This window comes from Betta splendens, chromosome 5 (assembly GCF_900634795.4).
Source record: "Betta splendens chromosome 5, fBetSpl5.4, whole genome shotgun sequence".
NCBI lineage: Eukaryota > Metazoa > Chordata > Actinopteri > Anabantiformes > Osphronemidae > Betta > Betta splendens.
This window is the reverse complement of record NC_040885.2, coordinates 18,436,584-18,448,100: the sequence shown is the minus strand read 5'-3', so window position 1 is coordinate 18,448,100 and position 11,517 is coordinate 18,436,584. Positions and strand designations below refer to the sequence as shown.

The 11,517-nt window shown below is 41.3% G+C and overlaps 2 protein-coding genes across 3 annotated transcripts; one reads left to right on the top strand and one right to left on the bottom strand.

Annotated features, from left to right (window-relative positions):
* Positions 1–1,056: 1,056 nt before the first annotated feature.
* On the top strand, positions 1,057–10,459 carry ergic3 (ERGIC and golgi 3). Of its 2 annotated transcripts, XM_029150654.2 has the most exons (14): positions 1,057–1,639; positions 2,387–2,457; positions 3,161–3,248; positions 3,345–3,464; positions 3,577–3,673; positions 3,750–3,915; positions 4,160–4,217; positions 5,631–5,645; positions 6,260–6,291; positions 6,437–6,533; positions 8,418–8,482; positions 8,652–8,788; positions 8,869–8,924; positions 9,012–10,459. In XM_029150654.2, the coding sequence occupies exons 1-14, from the start codon at positions 1,261–1,263 to the stop codon at positions 9,089–9,091; spliced, it is 1,461 nt and encodes a 486-aa protein (XP_029006487.1). In that variant the 5' UTR covers positions 1,057–1,260; the 3' UTR covers positions 9,092–10,459. The 2 variants fall into 2 exon arrangements, with proteins under 2 accessions (XP_029006487.1, XP_029006488.1); XM_029150655.3 differs by lacking the exon at positions 5,631–5,645 and having other exon boundaries at positions 1,058–1,639.
* Positions 6,588–8,124, bottom strand: romo1 (reactive oxygen species modulator 1). The gene is made up of 3 exons (XM_029150657.3): positions 7,964–8,124; positions 7,135–7,265; positions 6,588–7,054 (listed from the first exon to the last, which is right to left on the bottom strand). Exons 2-3 carry the CDS (start codon positions 7,263–7,265, stop codon positions 6,946–6,948), a joined length of 240 nt encoding a protein of 79 aa, XP_029006490.1. The 5' UTR covers positions 7,964–8,124; the 3' UTR covers positions 6,588–6,945.
* Positions 10,460–11,517: the final 1,058 nt, after the last annotated feature.

Sequence of the window (11,517 nt, the reverse complement as noted above, 5' to 3'; positions counted from 1 at the left end):
CCAAACAGCAGCTTTGTTACCAACAGCTACATCGTCCCCAGCAGTCGTCTCCTCCCAGGGCGACAGCACACTGGTACACTGGCCGCAGACCTCGCACTGCCTTCACCAACAGTCAGGTAACAATCTGATAAGCAACCAGCTAATTGGTTAAATTGTTGTTCAGATGGACATTAATCCAACAAATCCAACTTTTTGCTCTGTTCTGTCTGTGTTGTGCAGGTGAATATCCTGGACGCAGTGTTTCAGGTGAACTGTTATCCAGGTATTCAGCTGAGGGAGCAGCTGGCACAGAGACTCGACCTGGATGAGGACAGAATACAGGTATCGATGACACACGGTCTGCGGCTCCAGACGCAGCTCTGCAAAATCCTACCAAACACGAACAGCTGTTAATTCCTCTCTCTCCTTTTTGATCAGATCTGGTTTCAGAACCGGAGGGCCAAGCTGAGGCGTTCCCTCAGGGAAAGCCGCCTGCAGGTGGTCCAGACAGTCGTGTCTGACCTGGGGGTCAGACACGAGGTCATGGATCAACTGAAGACCAAGCAGGATGTGCAGCAGCTCGCCTGTCGTCTCCAAAACGTGGTGGAGAAGGACGAGCTGTGACACCAATAAAGGACTTTAAGATGTGTTACTTTTACCATCCATTAAGGTTCTAATCTTGTTTTGCATTCAAATTTTGATTCTATTTTTGGATTCCTGAGCTTCAAAAGTTGAAACTATTTGAGTTTGATATTTGAACCGACACAAAGGTGTCGTCCCTGTGATAACAGTGATACAGAGGAAGCAACATGATCAATAATTAAAGCTGCAATATGAAACCTGACCTAGTGGTTGGATGAGACACAAATCACCGGCTTTGCTCTTTTAGAATTTGTGATGTGTTTCCCTCCTCACCTCACTCCATCAAGTATTAGTCATTATCAATTTACAATAAATAAATAAATAAATGAATAATAATAAATACATAAATGACCTGCCAGGGCATTTCTGTCTGAATGCTCCTCACAAAAACGTTCCATGAAAGACATAAATTTAGAAAAAGTATAAAACTTTTGATAAAAAAAAATTGTCTTGGGGAGTATGCAAAAAAACCTAAATAGAGGTTCTGCTTTCACTTTTTTATTCTCTTGTCATCAAAGTTTTTTTTCTGGCATTTTAAGTTCAGATATGTATTGCACAAGTTGTTCAGATATTGTAAGATATAAATAAAATTTGGATTTGAAAAGATTCTACGATAGGTGTTTAAAAAATAAAAACACTATGCTGGTTTATTTTATTTTATTTTATTTTATTTTATTTTATTTTATTTTATTTTATTTTATTTTATTTTATTTTATTTTATTTTATTTTATTTTATTTTATTTTGCTACTGTTGGGCTTCCATACACAGCCTTTGTAAATTTCGTAAAAATAGACGTTACGCGGCCTGCTCTGATTGGTGGAGCCGTGCCCCGCGTTTGTCCCGGAAGTGAAACAGGCGAGCTGAAGTGTGTCTGTAGTGCAGGAATCTGTCGGTATTATTTGTGCTTAACGGTGTTTTTTGCTTTGAAAATGGACACGTTCAACAAGCTGAAGCAATTTGACGCCTACCCTAAAACCCTGGAGGATTTCCGAGTGAAGACGTGGGGAGGAGCGACCGGTGAGAAGCTGGAACTGACCAGCCATTCAGACACAGGCTGTTAGCTGCTGAAGCTAACAGCGGTGCTAACAGATGATTTTCATTGTAGAATGTATTAAAAACAGCAGGTCGCAATCCTAAATAGATATTATATGATACTGAGTAAAATTGCCGTGGTCTGTGTTTGTTAGTATTATTTAATATGTCACACCAGCACAAGGACAGAAAACACGAGAGAACAGATGAATCACTATTTGATTTAAAATGCCCTAAAGAAGTGCATTTAAATGGCTGCAAAAACCTGTGCATGTGTGTAAGACTTTGTTGATTGGTCACTTAATCAAGTACGTGATTAAATTAAGATAAGTTGCAATTATTACAGTTTTTGTTAATAAATCTAATAAAAATCTAATCTAATAAAATTACTAAAGACCTTTAGTAATTTGCTTTTCTGGCTCTTAAAATATCAAAAAAGAAGGAGAATGTTGATGTTTTTCTGTGACACGCTATTTTGGAAAATTGGAATTATGAGGTTTAAGTGGTTTAAGGTTGTTGGTCAGAATTAGAAATCACAAACAAATTCATTGGAATAGGGAGCTCACATCAAAATTATTCCAACAGTCAGTCATGCACTCAATGTATTTTTCAGGTTTGTATAGTCCAGTATTTACATAAATGTATATGATTGATGATCCTACATGGTTTTTATTTCAGGCTTTTAGACAAGTTTCTAACTAGGCTTCTAACAAAAACTCTCTGTCTCTGCAGTGACAATAATCAGTGGCGTCATTATGTTTATCCTGTTTGTCTCAGAGCTGCAGTATTATCTCACTAAAGAGGTGAGTTCAGCCGATGACCTGTAGGTGAACTTGGTGTGGTTTTAAACCATTTAACTGTATTTAATTGTACTGAAATAACTGTATTGGTTGTGGTTCTCCAGCAGAGGTAGTAGAAAGTCACTACTCAAGGATTCTGCTCCGACTTCTTGACCAAAGTTCAAGATCTAAGTACTTGTTTGACAACGTTCTTAAAGTGCAGTACTTAAGTACCAGCACCCAATTAAGAAAAGCATCATTATACTTCTTAATGTTTATGAAATAGAAGTCTAGTCCAAATTTGGAAGAACTCAAGGTTAAGACTTAATGTTGAAAAATATGACTGTAAATAATGGTCCTGTTAGATTGAACTCTTCTGTACAGGCTGTTATGTTTCTATGTTCTCAGGTCAAGGTTAAATACTTAAAAATGATCCTACATTATTAAGCAATGGTGGCGTAGTCTGGTTTTTCCTGTAAGTCTGGTTTGATCACATCACTACAGTGAAGTCTCAGAATTAGGATGCACACCTATTACTGCCATTACGGTGTGGTTTAGATCAGTCAGGTCATGTGGCGACAGATAAATTCTGTTTAGTCACCATCTCAATATTTTCTGCTCCCCCAAGGGGGAATAGGTGTGGTTTCAACCATGAAGCTGGTGGGTGTGTAGTTTCTGTCCATACTCTGCAAACTTAGAATCTGTTCCTGCTTTTTGTCGTGTACAGGTCCATCCTGAGCTTTATGTCGACACGTCGCGAGGAGACAAACTGAAAATTAACGTTGACGTCATTTTTCCCCACATGCCCTGTGCCTGTAAGTGACTGCTGTTACCCTTCACTATGGGTAAAACCATTGTATCAGCAATGACTCATGGTAACTACATGCAAACCTGCTTCTTCCTGCTCTCAGATCTCAGCATTGACGCCATGGATGTGGCCGGTGAGCAGCAATTAGATGTTGAACACAACCTGTTCAAACAGCGGTTAGATAAAGACCTAAAACCTATCAGCACCGAAGCAGAGAAACACGGTAAATGTTGAAAATGAACCATGAACATTCTGTTAACCAGTTTGATGCTGAAAGGCAGTGCTAGGCAGAATCTGTAGGCTGATAATTGTGCTGATGACTTTTGTGTGTGTAGAACTTGGTAAGGCAGATGATGGCGAAGTGTTTGACCCCAGTACACTGGACCCAAACCGATGCGAGAGCTGCTATGGAGCTGAGACAGAAGACTTAAAGTAAGAAACACACCGTGTGCCTCGGGTTCTTGTATGTTCTCTGTAAGCACGTCCTGAATTTCCTCTCTGCTGCCAGATGCTGTAACACCTGTGATGACGTACGGGAGGCGTACCGGCGGCGAGGCTGGGCCTTCAAGAACGCAGACACCATCGAGCAGTGTAAGAGGGAGGGGTTCACGCAGAAGATGCAGGAACAGAAGAATGAGGGCTGTCAAGTTTACGGCTTCCTAGAAGTCAACAAGGTATTTCAGGCATTTCCTGTGATGTTTTTTTTTTTACATTTTAAGAAATTTTACAAACTTAACTTTCTAACCCTTCTACTTGAATTACCCATAAGCAGCTCTTCAATGAGAATATATTTACTTTCTTTAAGCTTGTTGTACTGTATCAGATGTTAAATAATGCAAACTGTGGTTGTTCACATGCTAAGGATTATTTCATGTTTCTTAAGGCTGAATTTAGAGTCTCGTCCTCTTTGTGCTGCAGGTGGCAGGAAATTTTCATTTTGCTCCTGGAAAAAGTTTCCAACAGTCTCACGTTCACGGTAAGAGCTGCTGATCGTTTACTGCACACAGACATCACCACTCAGGTTTTTGAGTCCCAGATGACATGAACACAAGCAGCTCTCTGATTGGTAGCCTTGTGTATTTGAGAAAATGCCCACATCAACTTGTGCTTTTCATAAAAACATACTCCTACTTCATCTTAACTGTTCCTAGTTATATTTTTAAATTGAATTTGTAGTAACTACTCTAGTTTAAACGACTAATGAGGGCATTCAGAAACCTGGTTTGGTGTTATCTGATATCATCCATCCTCCCGTTTATAGAACCATACATTCACACCATCTTTAACAACGTTATATAATGACGCCTCATGGTTGTGTGATTGTTTTTAATTGCTTATTTGAAAATTATTTAGAAATAATTTAGAATGTTTTATTATAGAAAACACAAGAATAGAAATCAATTTTCATTTTACGATGGCAAATAGACACAATTGTTAATCTTACCAATAAATAATTTTCTAGGTGATCACATGGTTTTACACGTTCACAGCTCAGGTATCTGTTAACGACTGACTGGGTTGAGTTTGTCGGATCCAGGAAGTCCTTATCATAAATAAATAAATGCTATTCAAGCTTTACAGTTTATCTATTTGTCTATATTAAATAAAACTGCAAAGAGAATCTGCTCTGACTGGTAGATTTCTTTTAAGTGCAACTTTCTCGCTATAATATTTCTCTGTTTTCATGTCACGCATCATCTTTCTGTGATTTGTTTGTGTTTTCATTTCACTGAAGCCGCCTACGTTGTGCTCTGCCATCCTCTTACCTGACTATTAAAACCTTCCTTCACTGAAATGTTATGGCAGAGCAGGAAGTTAACAGCAACAAGCCAGTAAAGGCTCAAATGCATGGAAATCACCCTTTACTCAAGGAGACTGTGATTGTAACTAATGTGGCCTCTGGTTTGTTAAAGCATCAGTTGAGAGTCGAGCTGCACTCAACCACTGTTGTTGCTGTTAGATTTCTACTCTGAACACAACAGATCTGCTTGTGTGATGTGAGCCTGGTTTGATGTGGTATCTGAACAACTAGAAGCAGAAACAAGAGATAAGAATCACATATCCTGACAGTCTGACTGTAGATGAGACTAGGGTCTCAGACTGGACTTGGACGCATGCCGCTGCTCCGTGTGCTTGGGGCTGCATGACACTGAAATCACAGGAGCTTAAATCTAGCTCAAAACCTATAATCCCTCTCAATGACAGATTCTGGTCTTAAAACTAAAACTGGATGTGAGTTCAGCTTTTAATACTTCGTACATTATAATCAAAAACGTAATTTCCAACCAGATTTTTAAGGCAGTGTCTTGCAGCCCCTAATGACACACACCTAACACAGTTTGTTGCCTACCTGCATATTCATAGTGACTCTTTTCTCTTCTTTCTGCAGTGCACGCTGTGGAAAGTAAGTCTCTCTCTCTCTCTTTTCAGATTTTTCCTCATTTAGAGAAGCTGGTTTATCTGATCACTGAGAGGCGGTTGAAAGCGCGAGCAAAAGCAATTAAAGGGACTTAGAATCTAGACTGTTTCTTATTTAAATTCATTTTGGGACAAATTAAAATCATCCAGATTTTTAGCATGAGATTTTTTTTGTTAAAGGCTAAATGCACCCTGATACCTAATTATTACACTACAACAGACTTAAGGACATATTGCAATTTTCTCATTCAACAAATGTTTTGGATTTCCACCCATCTGCCGTGTTCGCCCTCTCTGTGCTCTCAATCTATGGACCCCCTGCTGACCATCCAATGGTGTCGCTGATCGTGCACACTTGAAACAATCTGCCTGTTTACAGCAATAGAAAGTGCAGAGCCATGGTTCCCTGTAGTGACACATAAGCACGAAATGAGATGCGAACATGTGTGAATGTGAGCTTCATCTTTATTTACTGCCTTCATTTTTAAACTAAACAGACTTTTCTGATCCTAAGATGTGAGTTAATTTAGACCCATACTGACGTCTGCAGTAAAGATGTACTTATGTGAAATATAAACAATGTGATTTATTTGTTTACAGTTCATGACCTGCAGAGTTACGGCTTAGATAATGTAAGTAACATATCTGATTTAATTTTTTCTTTGCTAGTTTTGGTTTAATCAATGTGTAAAATCATGATATACAACATTGAAGTGACATTCTGAAAGACCTGTTTGCTGTTGGTCATTATATCTCTTGTGATCTGTCATCCTGCAGATCAACATGACCCATCTGATAAAACATCTGTCATTTGGTAAAGATTACCCAGGCATCGTAAACCCTCTGGATGGAACAGACGTCACAGCGCCACAAGGTCAGTGATTTTACTGTTCTCCATGATCCTAGTGGGATTAAAAGGAGCAACCAGCACTGGATCAGGCTTATGTTTATTTCCAAACTTTAATATTTGAGATCCAAGTCTTATGTTTTAGTTCCTGTTCAATCCTTTAAGGCAGAGCTTTAATCAGATTATGATATAACATCAACATGGCAAAACAACAGGGACAGACTGACTCCTCTTGCCACATGGAATGTCTGTGATAAAATCTGCTGTGATGAATCTATCACAGCCTCAATGTATAATGCATCCACTCTAAAAGCCCATTTGACAAATTTAAGATTTTTTATTGACAAAACTAAACTTCATATTGACTGTGACAGCATAGAGTAGATGAGGAGCAGAGGCTGATACTGGAAAAGTCCCATAGCTCTGGAGGTGGTGGTCCTTAACAACGGATGCCCATACCAATGGCCATGAAGGTGCCAAATGTCCCTCCACTCTGCATCATGGTCTTCCCCACGCCTCCCATCAGCTCCCTGCCTCGCATGCCAACCCTGAGGGCAGAACAGACAGCTTCACACATGCACTCGTTTTGTACCGCAGTAGTCAGACTACAGGGCAAACTTAGTGTTACCTGAGACAGGAGAAAGTGCCAAACATGGCGCCTGCAGCCATTCCTACGGCAAAACCCATCATGAAGCCCATCTTGACCCGGTCAAAGCAGCTGGGCTGGGTCTGGCCATATGGACCTACAGCCACCGGCATCTGGGGGAGTAGGAAAAGAATTGTGAAAACTTGCTCCACGCTTCAACTGTTGGTATTTTTGTAGTTACACTACAGTATTAGTTAAAGGTTCAATGACATTACGCCCCCTGATTGTGCCAACACTCAACTGTACGATCTCACGCCTCATTTTCCGAACAAAGTCCTCTGTTTAATAAAACCTCCACTAAACAAACTTGTTTCTTTTCGTGATAATAAAACATCAGAAATCAGCACATTGCTTTATTTAACCGTAAATATAGCTTAAAGCGTTGATAACTACTCCTAAAGCTAGACACCGGTCCAAAGCTTACTTTTCGTTCGAGTCAAAACACATAATTAAACGCATTAGCTGATAAACTCCTGCTTAACTAGTTAACGCTAGACGCACCGAACGCTAACGCTGTACGGATTAAACGTGCTTTAATGTATAAGCTTAGCTAGGCTAGGCTAACAATCGTCTTCCAATATAGTGAGACGAATGCAGTTTTTGTTAAAGACGAAATAAGACGCGTGTTTCAAAGCCAAGCTTTGGGTAAGTCTGTTAAAAATCTGTCCTTTCTCCGCCGGAGCGTTTGTTGTGCTGCGTTAGCTTAGCATGCTAACGTCACCCGTGGCCTTGACAGATGAAACGCGTTTTCACAGACGGATTTAATCTTTTCTCCGCATCGTCCCGACGCTTAACCTCACCACCATCCCACCTTGAGAAGAGTCTTTACACCAGCGTTGTTTATCTGCTGCCTAGTCTGAAGTTTGTCCCGTCTTCCAAGTCCAGCTACCGTTAAATGTCTCTCTAGCGAGCGCCCATAACCGGAAGAAGGAAGGAGCGGCGTCCGAGGAAACGCTGCTAAGACGAGACCAAGGCGGGGGAGAACGCGAACAGCGCCCCCAGCGGTTCACTTAACCTGGAGCTCCGGGAACTTAGGAAGCGTCTCCGCCTATAAATAAAATATTAACTTCAATTGCTTTAGTTTAATTCGAATAAGAAACATTGCTATCTAATAAAGTTGCCCAGTTAGAAGTGTATTTCTATTTTTTTATATTTGTAACCCACAAAATCCTATTTTTTACCCTGCTGTATTTTGTTTTACACATGTGTTCATGTCTGTGTTCATGTGATATTTTATTCTAATCTTTTCTATTTTCTCTGCTCAGCATCAATGATGTACCAGTATTTTGTGAAAATCGTTCCTACAGTCTATGTGAAAACTGATGGAGAGGTGAGTCCAAAATTATGCTCATTGATTCACCTAAGATTGTTTTATTTCATCTTGATTTAAAAGACAGTAGTCAGAAAACATTTTTTTTTCTTGCACAAAAAATATTTTCAAACCTGTTCTTTGATGATTTTTGATTTTTAAGTACTTTTGTGTCATGTTGTTGCGGCAGGTGGTGAAAACCAACCAGTTCTCTGTCACCAGACATGAGAAAGTGGCCAACGGGCTGATAGGAGACCAGGGTCTGCCAGGCGTCTTCATCTTATACGAACTCTCACCAATGATGGTGAAATTCACAGAGAAGCACAGGTAAAACTCAGCACCTGATGTGCTGCTACGTCGAGGGAAACGCGTGAATTCATGTCATCTGTTTCTGTCCCTTCGTTTAGATCGTTCACACACTTCCTTACAGGAGTTTGTGCCATTATTGGAGGCGTGTTTACAGGTCAGTCCCATTATGTGAACATACTATTTGATTTGCGTGTTAAACTTAAATAAGACTCTGACGGCTTTGTGTGTCCACCCCCTGCAGTGGCTGGACTGATCGACTCGCTCATCTACCACTCGGCTCGTGTCATCCAGAAGAAAATAGAGCTGGGCAAGGCGTCCTAACAGCGCCCCCCGCTGGTCTCCAAGGTGCAGCACAGATCAGGACGCAGACAGAAAAGCCAAGAGAAGAGGAACAGACGGCGGAGGAAGCAAGAAGTTTGTTTTCCCTTCGTCTTTCTGTCTTCCATCAGACTGAGCCAGGAAATCACAGAGGTTTTGAATTCCTCTTCGTTCTGGAAAAGCACACTGAGGAGCATTGGAATTTTCTTCTCCACTGTTAAATTCAAGACCAACAGGACAGAGACAAAATACGACATTGGAAAACAAAAAAACTTTTTGACTTTTGGAGGCTTTTGAATTGACATGAGCAGAGAAGAGGACGTGTCAGGGATCCAGACAAACTCCAGGAGTTCCTTCATGGAGAAAGGGAAGGCCCCTCCTGGCGTCTGTCCCCTTCAGCCTGAATGCTTTTTAGATGTGTGACTGAGCCCTTCTCCTCTTTTAAAGGAATATGTCACCTAAAGTCATTTTTATTATCTCACACAAACATTTGCACACATGCCAGTTACACCAGAGAAAACCAATGTTTTAAAAAGCTTCTTGACCTTTATTAGTTTATATACTATTTATAAAATCTCTGCAAACACAATGTGATGCTTTTCATTCACGTTCATTTGAACCTGATACTGAAGGCATCCGATTGTGTGTGGATGATTCTAGGTGGCGTGTTCCTTTACAGACCCAGCTACACAAAGTAAAACTGACAACAACCTTTTGAAATCATTAAATGGTGACACATATGAGGCAGGATTGATTTGAAACCATATGTGTTAGATTTTTATTTGATGGTTAAACGTTCATAGTAAAATCAGGATGGAGGCGAGGTTCAGTCCAGCGTTTGGACGTGTGCAACCAGGTCAGTGTTCCTTTGAGTTGCACATTTCGAAACCTTCACATAGAGGCTTTAAATGAATGTGAGCTGTGTGACCTGATGAAGCCCCGCGTCGTCGTGCGCCTGCAGCCAAACAGCCAAATTCCTTCAGACAACGGCCGCTTGTTCGGCGTTTTAAGTGGCAGTTGTGGTAAAGCCGACGAGCTGCAGCCAAATTTTTCATCTCTCAGCTTTAACTTCACGAGAACAGCGTCCGAGCCGCTCTTCTCCGCGTCGTTGGTAAACTGGATCCTCTCACCTGCTGCAGTTTGACTGATTTTAGCTTATTTACTGACCAACTGGCTCCTGGAGAGGAAGGGAAAGAAACATGTGTAAAAGTGTTGCACTGAACTCAGTGTTAAAAACTCCCTCACAATAAATAGATGAGACTTCTTAATTTTAGGGAAAAGGGCTTCTTCTCCTTTCTTTATGTGGGACAGGTGAACACTAGTGTTAAATGATACACTTGCAGTATGATTGGTTGCCCCCCCCCCCCCCCCCCCACCACCACCACCACCACCCCTGCTGAGTTCCAGGTGCTTCTAGCGCTTTGATCTCCATCCTTCTATGTCCAGATCTTGCTTTTATCCACCACTGTGCAGCGTGTCATCCACATAATTCTTGCCAAATTCATCACCAGGCGACTTTTAATCAAACATGTCCGAGGAGCATCTCCTCCGTCCGGCCGTGTAGCGGTGGCCTGACCCTCTGATCGCTAGCATCAACATGTGTGTACATGAGTGTAACGTTCACGATGAATGTGCTGCTTCAAGCATCTAAATCAGGGGCCAGGCGTGTGTGTGTGTGTGTTTGTGTTATGATGCCAAGGTGTGTGTGAGTGAGAGTGTGAGGAAAAATTGTATTTATATTTTGATTGTTCTCCGACAGTTTTTAAAATGACAGAAAATAAATGTTGAATACGTCCGCATCAGCGTCGTGCCTTAATCACATTCAGTTACAATTACAGAACAGGAACAAGCGTTAAGACTGTGGTCGTAGGATGGAGACGGGCCGGTTCCTGGACAGGAAACTGGCTCTGAACAATAGTCTAATGGGTATTTAGTCATGGACCATGTCTGCTATTATCTGTGACCTGCTGATGATGAATTCTCTCTGAAACACTGATGAAACGCTTCAGTTTGAGGTCTGTGGGCGACCACCAGGGGGCGACCACGCACCTCAAACTGAAGCACTGAGACACGAAGAGCATCTGAATGAAGCCGTCAGCCTCAGGAGGTCCCTGTGTGAGAACAGTTCAGCTCTCAGTCCACAGAGAACAGCTGGATACGGGGTGCAGGACTTCATCTGTGTAACCACCCGCTCCCTCACAGGAGCAGAGCGGCGTCAGCCTCTGGGAGGCCTCACTCACGATGCGACTTCCATCACAGGTTTGATGTCCGTGCACCAGGTTCCCCCAAAACCAGAGATTCCAGAGATGTTTATAGAAACTTTATGGCGCAAACTAAGATACGAGGAGCGTTTTGGTGCAGATCCAGGAATCTTATGAAATAAGGGATTTTTTCTTTGATTAATGCCTGGATCTGCAGCATGTTTGCTT